Source organism: Rhinolophus hipposideros, assembly GCF_964194185.1.
Source record: "Rhinolophus hipposideros genome assembly, chromosome: 23".
NCBI lineage: Eukaryota > Metazoa > Chordata > Mammalia > Chiroptera > Rhinolophidae > Rhinolophus > Rhinolophus hipposideros.
Window position 1 is genome coordinate 24069984 of NC_138069.1, and position 15675 is coordinate 24085658.

The following is a 15675-nucleotide window of genomic DNA, read 5'->3' on the forward strand; positions in this document are numbered from 1 at the left end:
TTTCTGTGGCGTGGAGTTGGGCAATGGGATAGTTCAGAGCCTTTCTGGTTTTGACATGCCATGGAGGTAGTAGAAGGGGCAGAGTGAGGTCATCCTGACACCTCATCTTCTATCAGTCCTGTCATGCTCATTGGCTCTGGGCAGGGCAGGGCTGGTGGTTTGACACACTCAACTGTCAGCACCTGCTAGAAGAGGGCTTCTCCAGAGGACAGGAAAGGAGGGCCCTTGTTTAGGAGGGCCTGGATGGGGGCCCTGAGCCCTTCCCACCACCCTGTCCTGCAGCAGCCCTGTGGGAGGCAGTAAAAGGGAAGGCCTGGAGCAGAGGATGACAGAGAGCTCAGTGGCCGCCTCCCAGGTTACGTGCTGCATGCTCAGCACCTTCCAATTGCACTGCCAGCAGAGAGGCACCCATTAGTGAGGACGATGGCACCAACAGGACACTGAGGGCAGTGTCCTTTGTAACAGGGAAACACTGGTAACTAGCCTCACGTCCATAATGGGACACTGGCTCGATACACTGAGCTGTATGATACTCTGCAATGTCACTCAGATGCTTTAAAAAATATGAAGTAGATCTTTACATACAAAGATGGAAAGGGACTTGGTAGAATACCAGTATGCAAAATAAACTATTTCTATTGGCACAGGAAAACGTACCTGAAAAAACACAAACAGATGGCAATCATCATCTCTAGAGAAAGGACTAAAATTGTGGTGGTCAAGGAGGGGAAGCTTTAGTTTTACTCGAATTCGTAAAAATTTTAAAACAATAGTGTATTCAAGTTTTACTTGCATACAAAGAAATGAACAACAAGAAGAAAACAAATGTATACCTCCCTTGGAACCACAAAGCAGCCAAGGCAGTGATTTGACAGATGGGAAATCAAGGCCCAGGGAGAGCACACCTCCTTGAGATCACACAGCGAGAGGCAGACATGGGACCCACCCCTGACACCCAGTCCAGTGCTCTTTCCGTTGCAGATGCTACAGCTGGTGTCCAAAAGCAGCTGAGCCTTGTCCGAGCACCTCCTTGTTTGCCATGCTCCCTACTCTTCTGCTAAACCACAGTTCCAAAGGGAAGGTATTGGGTTCTTGTGCCTATTTTGACTGGTGGCCAGGTGGGGGTGGATGTGAGAGGGTGGGGATTAATGAACCTTAAGATCCATGAGTGTCCTAGGGCCGCTGTAACAAATTACCACAAAGTTGGTGACTTAAAACAACAGAAATGTATTCTCTCACAGTTCTGGAAGCTAGAAGTCCAAAATCAAGGTATCCGCTGGGTTGGTTCCTTCCGGAGGTTCTGAGGGAGAATCTGATCCAGGCCTCTCTCCTAGCTTCTGGTGGTACCCTGCTGTCCTTGGTGTTCCCTGGCTTGTAGACGCACCACTCCACTCTCTGCTTCTGTCACCACATGGCTTTCTCCCTGGGTATCCATGTCCAAATTTCTCTCGTCTTATAAGGACACCAGTCATTGGATTAGGGTCCACTGTAATCCAGCATGACCTCATCTTAACTGGATTATACCTGTGAAAACCTTATTTCAAATGTCACATTTATTGGTTCTGGATGTACATGAATTTTGGAGGGACCCTATTTAGCTCAGCATAGATAACTTTTCTGATGTCAGGGTTATTCCCTTAAGGAGGGGGCAGGGCTGCATGGGCAGGGGAGAAATGGTGAGAGGTCTATAAGGTTCATAGACACTTAGTGAAAAAGAATTCCGCTGTTGGGGGGAAGGAATACTGGAAGTAGGTCAGGCTGTCCATCATTTATCTGGGGGGAGCACGGACGGGATGGATGTTTTATGTATAGGGCGTTTGGCCTAGATGTTTTGGAAGATTCAGGTTAGACTATAAAGTGAGACAAGATGAATGATTTTTAAGGATTCAACTTCACCTGGCGAGAGAAATAGAATGGCTTGTCTTCAGGTAATGGACAGATTTAGATCAATTTATGCGAAAGATGGATGGATTTTCTCCCACTCCTTTTCTTCTCTCCGCCCATGGTGGGGTCATAAGAGCTCCCCCTGTCCTCACCTGCCAGTCCTGCTCCCTGCCTGGCCCGTTACCCGCAGCTTATCTGGGAAGGCTCACAATGCTCTGAGGGTAGAGGACAAAGCGCAGGTCCTGGGGTGGAAACCCAAGTGCAGCCCAAAATGTCAGAGCCAGGACTCGGGCCATCTGTCAGACACTCCCTTTTATTGGGGACATCCCCTACATCTTCCAAGTTGATTTTTCGAACATGACCATTCATGAATGTTATACTGACACCCCTGAGACTGCCTTTTCCAGGCAGATTTCAGACTTTTGTTTACTAGCTGACCTGGGAACACTGAGACGTCAGGTGGCAGCTCTCCTACCAGGGGTGTCACCACCTTGACTTGTCTGCTTACCAGCAACTAACCTGAAGTTTTACCTTTTATGATTTTTTTTTTTTACAACAAAAGACACCCGTGCTGACATGAAGCATGGACCCCAAACTCAACATCCAATGGAGGCAAAGATGAATCCTTAGGCGGCTAGGGGTATATCGGGTGCTCAGGGGGCCTACACTAGCTGCCTGGGAATTCACCTACAAAAGGAAAGAACAGAATTAAAAATATGTACATGTGCAGAAAAGGTGTCACCAAAGGTTATGTCTCCAAGGCAAGGGTGATGAAGAAATCTTTCTAATGGGTTTTAGGTCACAGTATACATACGTTCCTTTATAATGCAGAAATCTGGTTCAACCTGACAAGATTTCAGCATGCATGTATATGGAAGCCTGTGTTGGCTTTAGCTGGGATGATTTTGGGGGGGTGACGGTGGGTACTGTTTTCTGGGTTGGGCAAAAACCACTAGCTCAGAGGTCACATGCATCCAGTGTTCTCACAATGCTTGGTGCAGAGGGCTCAGTGCCCAGGAAAGGCAGCTTCCTTGCATACTCAGCAAACTGAGTTAAAAAGTCAGATTTGCCCTGCTCCTACTGAGCAGGTGCTGGGGCGCTGCCTCGCATACACCCCACTCACTCTAGCATATGGTATAGCCACACCCACCGCAAAACCCAGCCAAGATGCCATCTCCCTCAGGAGACCCTGCCTCATCCTCTCCGCTCTCCTCTGAACACAAAGCCACACTTTTCCGGGTTAGGATGAAACACAAGGACAAAGAAGCTCATGAATCATGAGAGTAGGAGTGGGAAATGTAAACACTGAAGTGTCCAAACTGGTTAAATAAGCCACAGGACATTCACAGCACGCTAGGTGGCCATTAAAAAATCATGTTTCCATGGACTACTTAACATGAGAGAACACCCCCAGTAAAATATTAAGTAACTAGACTATAACTATTTAAAATATATTCCCAATTTTATAAAAAATAGTCATCCTCACGTATATTACATAGTAGGACAAACAGTAGAAAGAATGACACTGAAACATACAGGGAGGTGATCTCATAATGGTGGGATTAAAAGCAATTTTTAAGTTTCTTATACTTCTCCATATTTTGAAATTTTGTCTCAAATATTATAATAATCAGAATAATTAGATTTCTTAAGTGGAATCCTAAATATTTGCTAGTCTTGGGTGGCCGGTTAGCTCAGTTGGTTAGAGCACGATGCTAGTAACACCAGGGTCACCGGTTCAATCCCCACATGGGCCACTGTGAGCTGCGCCCTCTGCAACTAGATTGAAACAACTACTTGACTTGGAGCTGATGGGTTCTGGAAAAACACACTTAAGATAAATAAAAATTTTAAAAATATCTATATTTGCTAGCCTTGGACTTGCATCCCCTCTTCTATTCTTGCCAAAATGTCATCTGATCTCTGCTTGAACTCCTCCACAGATGGGGAACTCACTTCCCTTCTTCCTCATGAGAAGTAGAATGTGGTGACTGTTAGCGTCCCCTCACTGGCCACAATTCTGCCTCTGGAACAACAGAGAACAAGGCTGCTCCTCATGCCCCTTGACCATACTTCAGAGGTTCAAAGACGGTGGCCAGTCTCCAGGCTCCATCCTTCAACCCCTACAGCCTTCCAAGGATGTTAATGTCCCCCTGGTTCCCACATTCCTGTTTGATTTCCTTGGGTACAATCTAGGCAGTGACATCCTTAAAGGATAACTATGTCTCCCTTATGATGTTATTTACATTCCTTGTTATCAAGGGCATACCACCTGATAGTGTCTCAGGGACTCTATTATACGCATTCTTTCATCTGATCTTTAGAATAACCCTATGACCCAGGAGCTAGTATCACACCTATCTTACAGATGAGGATACTGAGGCATGGAGAAGCCAAGTCCTTCCACATTCGCTTACTAGATCTGCGATGGAGTTGGGACTGAAGAAGCACCTAGCCCAGAGCCCCATGTACCAAGTTACTAGATGAATCTGTGAACCCATTTCTCAAACCCATGCCCTTCGTGTCTCTGGTTGTGTTTCAGAATTATTTACGCCCATGCAGGCTCTTCACGCCACTGACTTCTGCATCTCTCCCTCTCTCTTACCTGGCCTACCACCTGGAAGTGATCACAAAAGACTGACCCACTGAGAACCTGTTGCCTGAGGCCCAGCTTTAGGAGCAGAGCTGAGCCAGCTTCTCTGACACCCTGCTCAGGGCTGTGGGACTGTGGCCAGAGCTGAAGCCTGGGGCACTGGGGAGTGCAGACATTACACCACGCACACACACGGGGTTGACCAGCAGGCCCGAGCTGCTCCTCCCACCACTGCCCAGAGGGGCTGGTAACCTGTAGGGGATGAGAGCCCCACATATTTCCATGTCACTCCTCCAGGCAAGTCCATGGAAAGCCTGTTTCCTTGACCCCTATTCTGTTTTGCCAGCCTTCTCCCAAGTCCTCCCAGGGAACATGGCCCCATCAGCAATGGCTTCTGCCAAGACAAGTTTAGGACCACGCAATGCAGATGGTTCCTCAGTACCCACCCCCGGTCTGCTAGGAATCCCCACTTGTTCATTCACTAGGGTTTCAACTTGTCCCAATAAAGCAGTGACTTAGCCTCTCAGTGGAGACTAGAACAGCTGGTCAGCCAAGGCCACCAGACACCGTCGACCACGGAACTCAGCAAACCCTCTGATCCTTGAACCTGGAGGGAGCTTGAGAAGTCCTAGTGTCAAACCCCTGTCCCTAGCTAGGGTAGATCCCACGGAAAGTTCTGGCCTCATTCCTTGCTGCCTGCCACCTCCACTCTCCACAACGAGCCCCATTGTACTGAACGTTCACTGGCTCAGCCTCTGCTCAGGCTGTTCTCTCAATCTTGACTGGGTAACTCCTATCAAATCTTCAGTCAAGGCACCCCCCCATCCAATCCAAAAATCCTCCCTGTGTCTCCCAAGGCTGGATGAGCTACTCTGTTGCACAGTGGCTAAGCCTTAGCCTGGCTCCTACTTGGTTCTCATCACTCACTCAAATGTTTACATAGCACCTGCTCTGTGCTCTACACCGGGCAGTGAGCGCCAGGTGGGGCGTTCCAAACACCAGGCTCAGATGCACACCAGCTGAGTCTAAACTCCTCTCTAAACCTCTGTCTCCTTACCTGTCAAGTGGGGAAGACACTGCAGCTCAGCCTGGATTCCAGGGCTTTTGTGAGCTCCGCAGCATGTGAAAGTACTCTGTCAACTGCCACTCAGGTTGAGTCACTGTTGGGGCCCCACCCCCTCTAGTCTGAACTCATTTTTGTACATCCCATCCTTAGAGACACTTCTCCCCCAGGGGCTGGTGGCCTGTTGGGCATAGGTTTGGGAGCTCTGTGTTGGCACCTGTATGAAAAATCGGGTATAAACATGAAATAGGCATGAACTTTAAACAAAACCGAATTACAAGTCCTGCCACTGAGGGGCAGGGCTCTGGCATTGCTGGGGCAGGGAAGACATGCCAGCCTGCTCTGAAGCAACAGGGTGAAGGTTTTTATGCCAAAGGGCTTTGGAATCATAAAAAGGCCACCAGAAGTACAGGGTAGGGGTGGAGACAAAGAACACTGGACCAGAGGACTGCATACCGGGGTTCTGCTCTAAGTTGCTCTGTGATATCACTCAAGACCCTTTACTACTCCAGGCCTTACCCTCCATGAGTACTCTGGGTGCTTCATCGCAGGTGGTACCCAAGGCCCTTGCCCACTCCGATAGTCTGTGCCGACTTTACTTGCCCTTCAGTTTGGGGTGGGGGTCCAGTTCAGGCTGTGCCAGGGACAGAGAGGGACAGCTGGTAAGGCTCTTAGAAGGGCCAGCAGGCCCGGGAATCCATGCTCACCATGGTTTCCTGTCCACCTGTGCAATGTCAGGCCTAGCACAGGGCCCCGCCTCCTCCAGGCTCCTCCCACCATTGCGTGATGGACTTCACCGTTGGCCCACTTTGCAGGCTGCAAGGTTGACCCAGGTGCAGAGAACACAGACTCCCACACTGTTAGAAATCGTCCTGCTCACCCCACTCCCTCTCTAGACCTAGGGAGAAACTGAGGCCCAGAGACTGCTTAAGGGCTTGTTTGGGATCACACAGCATGTTTGTGGCAGAGCCAGGCTCTGAGCCCAGGATTGATGTCCACTTATCACCAGCTTTGTTACAAGTCTCAAGCCAGGCTCAGGTGTATCTGTTTGTCTGCCCATCACCCCGTCTGCCAGTTCTCTGCTTCCGCTGATGGAGGCAAGCCTCAGTTTCCCTTTTGGAGCCAGGGAAGACATGAGGGTTTCTGGGTCAGAGCTTGGTGAGGTTTTCTAAACTGGGAGTAAGGGAAGAGCAAGGAAAGCTCAGGAGACGCATTGTACTTGGGACCAAAACTCATCTTCCTGGGTGAAGTACATGACAGGGAACAGGGTCATCCAGGTTGGGGACAGGACTGAATACCCAACAGGCAGAAAAGCTTGTGATTGGGCACGAGCAAAGCAAGGGCAGAGAGAGACTCCAGTTCAATGAAACTATTCTCACAGTTCAATCCAGGAAACTGATTATCAAGTTTATGGAAGCACCTATTCCCACCTGGCGGGAGGGCAGGCAATAGCAGGAAAAAGGGCCAGGATTTGAGGGTCCTCCCTTCCGCGGCTCTGTGCCTCAGGAGGTTGTCCTTCTTGGCTTGTCAGACCCCAAGGGGCAGCTGGTCCCACTGCAAGAAACCCGAGTAGTGTCTCCTGGGCCCTAACCCAGCTCGGAGGCCCTTTGCGGGAGGGACAGGAAAGGAGGCACGGCAGCAGGCTGTGGCTCTCCTCCCTCTTTAGCCCCTCCCGGCTCCCCCCACAACAGCCCACATGCGCCTACTCTGGAGGCAGCGCTTCTCAAACTTGAAAGCTTATTGTAATCACCTGAACATCTTAGTATTAAAAGACAGGTTCTGGTTTAGCAGGTCTGGGGCAAAGCCTGAGATTCTGTATTTCTAACAGGTCCCACGTGACGCGGATGCTGTGAAGCCTTGGACCACTCTGCGAGTAGCGGGCCCTGGAGAGGCTCGTCCTTTGAAAGGTGGGAAAGCCGAAGGGCCAGAGAGGTCAAGTCACTCGTCCCTGGCCACACAGCGAGCAGCCCCAGCCTGAAGGAAAAGGGCACCTGCCACTGGCAGTAGGGCTGTCCCCACTCTGGCAGCCGGAGTCAGCTGCCCTTCCTGGGCCCAGGGGCTGTGTTTGTCGGCTCCGCTGCCCCGCGCGGCGCAGCCCGGGGCCGGGGAAGGAGCGCCGCCCGGCCGAGCCTTCCCCACCTCCCTGGGCGCCGGCCTCTCGCCGTTCTCCTCCTGGCGTGCCCCGGCCGACCAGAGGGAGCCCGCGGCGCCGAGGGTGCCCCGCGGAGGAGCGGTTCCACACTTCCCTCCCCTCCCGAGGCAAACTTCTCCGCCAGCGCCCTTTACCTTTTTGGGGGGGTTGCAGCAGCTCAGTGTGCTGTGGCCGCAGCCCATCCTCCCCCGGGGGCTCCCGGACTGCTCCTCCCAACTCCGGGGCCCCCAGAGGACCCTGCCGTCGGGGCCCCGCTGCCCTCTCCGCGCCCGCCTGCCAGGGCTGCCGGCGAGACCCTGAAACTGAACCTGAAAGCGCAGACTTGAGCTGGAGCCCGGCTCCGCGCGCCGTAAACACCCTAAGAGCAGGGCCTCCGCGAAGCCCGTGGGGTTCGCGGTGCCGCCGCTCGAGGCAGGTGACCAGAATCTTTGTAAGTGATAGGAACCTCTGGCTAGGGAGGAAAAGAGCCATCCCTGTGAGCAATGGGTGCTTTTCCGGGCCCTCAGCAGCGTGAAAGCCAGGAAAAAGAAATTAAAACAGTTTTTTAAAAATTAAACACAGCAGCTGCCCTTTTTGAGGGCTGCTTCTGTCCCAGCTACTTTACGCATATTACTTCTGTTGCTTTCCATCTCCTTGCTACAGAGGTGTTATTGCCTCTGTTTTACAGGTGGGGAAAATGAGGCGCAGAGATGTGAAGTGATTTGCCTAAGCTCACATAGCTAGAAGGTACCAGAGTCCAGATAAAATCCAGTTTTAACTCCAGAATCTAAGCTTTAAAACACTTCTTTACAAATACATAATAACGCTAAGTTTAACTGCAATGCATCCTTACTTCTGGGTCAATAGCTCTTTCCCACTCACAAGTATCGTGCTATTCCACTCTATCCATCTTGGAGAGGTGTTACCCATCACAACAACCTAATGTGGCAGATGCAGTGGGAATAAGAACTTTTATCTACCCTCACTTTGCTACTAGGGGAAGTTTCTAGCAGTGGCAATGCAGGAAAAAGACATCTAACTTTGATAATCAGTGTGCGTGCGTGCTCATGAGTATATTAGGAAATGACTTATACAAGGCCCAGAGACACTTGGAAAGGTGTGTTGATAAAAAGGACTTCCAGTCATGAATGGGGAAAGAATATGAGACCACAAAAGAACTTCCACAGAACGTAAGACCAATTGAACAAGTTCTAAAACAGGAAACTGAGGACACAGATGATATAGCATCTTGGAAGAAAGAATAATATAGGATGGTGGTTCACAAAGTACGGTCCCAAACCAGCAGCAACAGCAACACCAGAGAACTCTGTTAGAAATACAAATTCTCAGGGCAGCTGGTTAGCTCAGTTGGTTAGAGTGCGGTGCTCTTAACAACAAGGTTGCCGGTTCGATCCCCACATGGGCCACTGTGAGCTGCGCCCTCCACAACTAGATTGAGACAACTACTTGACTTGGAGCTGATGGGTACTGGAAAAAAACACTTAAGATAAATAAAAGTTAAAAAAAAAGAAGAAGAAGAAATAAATACAAATTCAATTCTGAGACCCCACCCAGGCCTACAGATCCTAAACTGTGGGAATGGGGCTCAGGAATTGATAGCGTCACAATCTGACCCATTGCTAAAGTTTGAGAACCGCTGCTGTAGGATGGGCTAAACAGATGATGGGGAAAGAGTGTCTACTTAAATTAACAATGTTTATTGAAAGAGTGCTTGTGATTTAATAAAAACTGAAACAAATAAGCAAAAATAAACAAATAAATCTAAACATCCAAGAAAAGAAGCTTGATTAAATAAATTATGAGCTACCATAAAAATAGAATGTCATGTAACCAGTAAAAGAGGATGAATATTTAAAATGTTATAAACTGCAACAAAGTTGTTCTTATGAAAAATATATTAATAGTGATTACCTCTGGATGGGTGAGATTTTGGATTTTTAAAAATTATTCTTCATTGTCTTATATTAAACATGAGTATATACTTATTACTATCATAATAAGAAAATTACTATTGTAAAAAGAAAAAAAAATTAATGTTTTTAAACGCTTATTTGAGACTAAGACTAGTTTTTGTACCATCAATTCATGGGCAAGTATGTGAAGTCCCAAAGAAATAATGACTATGAATTAACTAAGTAGAAAATCCACAAAAATGGCCAAAATGTGCAGGGAAATCATAACCAGGAATGCCCTGTATGATCCTCAACCAATTGTTTCCCTGTTTAGAGACTTCCACATCTGAACGTTGAAGAGCTGAACTTTCTAAAACTGATCTCAATTTGTAATGTCAACAGTTGACATCAGTAACCTGGGCTGGTGGGTGGGAATTAAGAAGGCTTGTTCCTGGAGCCTCTGTTTTCAAGAGGTCTTGCCTCCAGCTTCTTTGAGCTTTATGGGAGGCCAGGCTCAGATTCCCCACTTTCACGCAACTTGGCTTTTTCATTATGTGCTTTGAAGTTCCTGCCGGAGAAAAAACTCTGAAGAGTTTTTGTTTTGTTTTTTGCTTTAGTAACTTGAATACATTGCTAATGAGATTTTTGGTGGTTGATGTACCAGTCAGGTTAGGTTAGGTTTTGCTGCAGCAATGAAAAAGCATACAAATCTCAGTGACTAAACACAAACGAAGCTAGTAGGTTTTGCTCACACTACATGTGCAGCATGGGGTGGGGTGGGGTGGGGGCAGCAGGCTCTGCTTCACGGGGACCTTCTATACAATCCTATGATACAGCCATCTAAACGCCATGGCTCCAGGGTTTGCCAGGGCAAGAGAGGAGAGTGTACCAAGAACCGTGCATGGCCTCTTAAATGCTTCCACTCAGAAGTGACACCCATTAAGTCCACCCATGAATCTCATTGGCCAAAGTAAGTCACATGGTCATGCCCAACTTCAAGGTGTTGGGGAAGAGTAATGCGTTTCCAAAAGGAGAGGAGAACCTGAAATACTACAGAACAGCAGTAAAGTCTACCCATAGTTAGATATCAGAAGCAGGTACTATCAGGTGCCCATTTCTTGGGCAAGTTGGGTGACTAACTCATCCTCGTTTACTCAGGATTTCCCCACTTTTAGCACCAAATAGCCTATGTCTCAGGAAACTCTTAGGTCCTAGGCACACAGGGATGTTTGGTCACTCTATGGACAAGATATAGTGAAAGTACAGGAGAAGAAGACTAAGTTCTTGTCCTTGAATTAGTTACAATCTGTTTTTGTTTTTTTACATTAGACCAATGCCTAGGAAAAGATGGGAAACAATGCAAAACAGATTCTATAGCTACTGTCAAGTTGGATACCTCATGTGGAAATTATTAGCATTAAAAGGAGATCAGAGACTATGGTGGATGAAGACGGGGAAAGAGGACTTCCTGCAGGAATATTAAAGCCAAAGGACGGTCATGCCAAAGGGAATCCTAAAAACTCGGGTTGGGATGGGGTCTGATGTTTCACTTCAGTTGCTTGTAACTCATGTCTCTTTTATGATTTTCCTTCTAGGTGTTTGTGCAGCCTATGTTTCAATACTTGCAGGGATGGTGAAATCACTACCTATCTTGCTATATCTAGGGGGAAGAGGAGAAGCAGGGAGGAGTAATTACAAGTTGGAGGAACAGCAAAGAGTCAAGCCAGGGTTGAGTGTGGAGGTTGGGGAGACAGGGAATGAGGAATTAGTGTTGGTATCTAGATTGTGTATAAAGGGATAAAAGTTGAGGGCGGGGTGGGCTCTCTGGGGAAAGATTGGAAAGAACAATACAGGCATTATCCCGAGCCTCTTTCATTAGAAAAGTACAATATACCCATATCTTAAAACTTTTGCATAGAATTTCAGGCAGTTCAGGGCCCCCTTGCAGCCCAGGCAATGGGGCTGAGTGGATCCCAGGTTAGGAACCTCGTGGCTCAGTGGTTGCTAAACACCTTTCTAGCCCCCAAAGCGTTTTCTGTTTAGATTCTTCTGATTGAGCCCAATTGTTCCCCAAATATATGTTGCCTGCCCAGAGTGACTTTCTTCACCATCCATCCCTGAGGGTTCTAATTCTACCTGTACATCAAGCAGCAGCTCAGATGCCCTCCTTCCAAAAGTCTCACAGCACCTGCTCTACAGTTCTCTTAGCACAGTTGGCAGTTTTCTTCTGAGTTACACTTGTTTGTGTGCTCTGTGTGTCCTCCCTAATGGGCTAAAGGTTACACAGTTCTGTCTCCTCCCTCCTCGCCCCACCCAGGACTTAGTAGATTGTGGCAGAGACTTCAGTCACCTTACTCAACTTTCATTCTTCCCTTTTCCTTAGTTATAGAATCCTGATATTTTCTGGGACAGCAATGTGCTGAGCTAACAAGCAGCTTATCTCAGCTTTCCTTGCATCTAGGGGTGGCCAGCGATCGATCGATCGTAAGGGGAAATTACTGGTTGGAGCTTCCAGGAAAACTATAGGGGAATGACTCAGCTGGGAGCAGGGACTCCCCTTTCCTTGGCCCCTCCCCCTCCTTTTCCTGCCTGGAATACAGACATGATGGCTGAATTCCAGCAGCCATTTTGTTACCCTGAGCAAAGAGATGGGAGTTGTCTCATCTCTGATGAATGTATGGAGCCTGACCCCCCAGCCTTGATCAGCTACTTCCTAACTTTTTCATGTGATAGAATAAACAACAAATGTGTTTAAGCGATTGCCATTGAGATTCTGTCACTAATAACAGAATGCAATTTCTAACCAATACTTGGTCATTAGTTAAGGTTGTTATATTAAATTTAATTAGAATAGTTTGTCTCTCAGAGATACTGTGTGTACCCCAGCATCAGTTCTGGAGGTAAGAAATGAGGTTCTGCTGAGAAAGATACCTTGGCTTTGCAAGACTCTTGATGGAAATGTTGCTTTGACAGCTTCCTCTTAGAATATAAACAAGAAAAGGAAATGAGAGGGAACTTAAAATTATTGAGCCCTTACATGTTCATTGGAGTATTGCTCAAGGAGTGGGCAGACTCATTTGCTTCAGAATCATCTGGGTATTGTTGGTTAAAATGCAGTTTTCCTGGAGCCCTCTCTCCTTTGCAATGTATTGAATCAGGAGCTGGAGGACTGAGTCAGGAATTTTCACACTAAAATCGGAGCCTTATTGCTCTAGTGGTTATGGTGGGTCATCTCACCAGGGAATCGAATTGCTACATTAATTGTACTGAATTGTGTTGAATTGAATTAATTGGGAGGTCCTTGAAACTTTCTTTACCAACAAGTGTTGATTCGTGTGAATAATCCTTGGGTGGTGCTCTCTCTGATCAGTAACGTTCAGATGAGGTCCTCCAGGAGCTTATATGACAAGGCAGAGTAGGAGGGGCACAGAATCTCACTGAGGCGTTTTCTCTAGGGAAAACTGCACATCACCTTTTTAGGTGGGCTCTAGGGCCTGGGGGCTACTAGTAATGAGTGAGAGTGGATATTTCTTTACAGTAGTGGTTCTTAGAATGTGGTCCAGGGGTCAGCAGCACCAGGGTTTCTTGGGAAATTATTACAAATGCAAATTCTTGGGCCCGACCCCACACCAGCTGCATCAGAAACCGCTGGCTGTGGGACCCAGGAATCAGTGTTTTACAAGTCTTCCAGGTAAGTCTGATGTGTGCTTATGTTTGAGCTGCTTCAACCTTTCTGTCCTCCTCATGTCTGACAGCCATTTTTTTAGTGGGCACAGAGATGAAGGATAGAGTGGGTCTAAGGGCTCAGTGAATCTACAGGTGAGCCCCGTTTGACATGTCCTCAGCTGGGCTGGGTGTCTGGTGTCTTGGCCACCCCTACCTGCGTGTGAAACACAGGGGACCGTTCCTTAGGCTCTGAGCCAGGCCCTGAGCCATCTCACATCTAAGGACTAAGGGTGACTTTCTCGATACAGTCCTCTGATGAGCAGTGTGTTGATTTAAAAAGCGTTGATTTAAATGAGCAGGACTCCAACAGCCGCTGAGGGCTTCCCAGGCTCAGATCAGAGATGGACATTCACTTGCTTGGCTGTACCTAAGTCAGTCATCTACTTGTCCCCTCCGACAGGCTGTCCCCTCCTGTCCCTTATCAGAGAACCATGTTTGCACCGTCTGCATGTTCCCACCTGACATCACATTCTCAATTCCATTCAGTTCCAAACATATGTACTGTATATCCTGGCTCAGTGGGAATCCCAGTTTCCAGCAGCTCACCTCATTCTTTGATTTGAGAAATGAGTATTTTTCCATCTGTGTCACCTGCTATTGAATCACAATACAAGCAACCCTTTTGCACCAGATAGCTGCCCTAACCCCTCCCTTCTGAAAAACCCACTGTTTCCCAGCCCTGAGGTCACCTTCTTCGCTCCACCCCACACAAGCATCCTACCCACAGGAAACTAAAATGAGAGTCAGTAGAAGGTGAGGACAGGGACTGTTTTTCCAAGACAAAAATTGGAAAAAATACTTTGGCAGAGAAATTTGTGACATTTATATTTTCTTTATTGACTTGACTTTATTAATTCATTTACTCTTTGCCAACATATGGGAATGCTGGGGCATCTAAATAGTTTACGGGTACACGAAGGTAGAATATTTGTCGGTGGGAGTGGCCCAGAATATATGAGAGGTATGACCGAGGTCCAAGGCTTAACACCTGAATGTCTACAGGGCTGTGCAGGTACATAAATGAGGGGAGGGCCAGCATGAGATGGGGTAGGGTACAAACTGGGAACCACATACCCACCGAAAGGAGCACAGGTGGGTGGACATTAGAAGGAAATAAAGGCCCAGGCTGGCCGAACCTTTCAGTTTTTCAAGAGAAACTAGAAATCTGTTTATTTTTTAAATGTAAAATAAATATCTTTCCCCTCCCTTCCTCCCTCCCTCCCTTTCTCTCTCTTACTCTCTCTCTCTCTCTCTCTCTCTCTCTCTCTCTCTCTCTCTCTCTCTCTCTCTCACACACACACACACACACACACACACATCATGCAAGCTAAACCAAATATTTAATATTTGCTGGAGGTTACATTGCCTCTGGTCCAGGTAGCCAAATAATGTAACAAGTGGTATGGAAAACTACCATAAAAGCAAAAGGAGTACCTAATTCTATCTGGGGAAAAGAAAGGGAAGAGCAGGCTTCCCTGAGGAGGTGATGTTTGAGCTGGGTTGTGTAGATTAAGTAGGGGTTCTTCTCATCAAGAAAGTGGGGAAGTGCAACTATGGGAGGTGATGGATGTGTTAATGAACCTGATTGTGGTGATCATTTTGCAATATATACATGTATAAATTTTTTTTAAAAAGGGGGTGGGGAAGAATACTCATGCCCAGTGCTGTGTGGGTTTCTGGGGGGCTCAGTGGTTCAGTGTGGCTGGAGTGCTGGGAAAATGGAGGGAATGAGGGAGAAACATATAGAGAGGGAGAGGTCTTGCAGACCCAGCCAGGACCTTTCGACTATCCTGTGGGCAATGGAAATGGCACTAATTGATTGAAGTTATACATGGTCACTCTGGGGCGCAGGTGGAGGGTGGACAGAAAGCGCTCTCCTGCAGTCGTCAAATATCTACTGAAATGGTTCCTGAGGGAACTGGTGCAGGTCCAAAAGTCACTTTGGTCCAGAAAGACCAAAGGTCTGGCTCAGGCCCTGCCCTCACTGAGCTCCCAGCCTGATATAATATAGTAACTACGGTGAGTGTGAGGAGCTTCGAGAGAGGCAGAGAGCAGTCTTCTCTCCTCTCAGCTTGGAAGGCGGCAGCTAGCAGCCGGCAGTGTTGTGGTTACTGGGGCCTTGGGTTACAACACATGTTTGTTTTTTAAAAACGTTGCAATACCTTTTAAATCAGGGCCCTGGACAGGATCCAAGGACAGTAGCAGGACCAGCCCCTGTGGCGCTTCTTAAAGAAGCAGCTGCAAAGGGAGGGAGCCTCGGGAACTCAGATTGCTGGGAGGGCCTGAGTTCAGGCGGGGCTTGGCAGGTGGGCAAGGCTGGAGGGAGATCAAATCTCTAGTTCACTCCATTACCCCTCTTCCTTCT

General features: G+C 47.8%; 1 protein-coding gene across 2 annotated transcripts in view; it reads right to left on the minus strand.

Annotated features, from left to right (window-relative positions):
* CCDC69 (coiled-coil domain containing 69) overlaps positions 1–8099 on the minus strand; it is a 32513-nt gene extending 24414 nt beyond the window's left edge. Inside the window, exon 1 of one of the 2 annotated variants that reach the window (XM_081036262.1) lies at positions 7827–8099. In XM_081036262.1, the coding sequence (XP_080892388.1) occupies positions 7827–7874 (48 nt within the window). In that variant the 5' untranslated portion in view covers positions 7875–8099. The remainder of the gene's footprint in view (positions 1–7826) is intronic. The other variant, XM_081036263.1, reaches the window with a different exon arrangement.
* Between the last annotated feature and the right edge of the window lie 7576 nt (positions 8100–15675).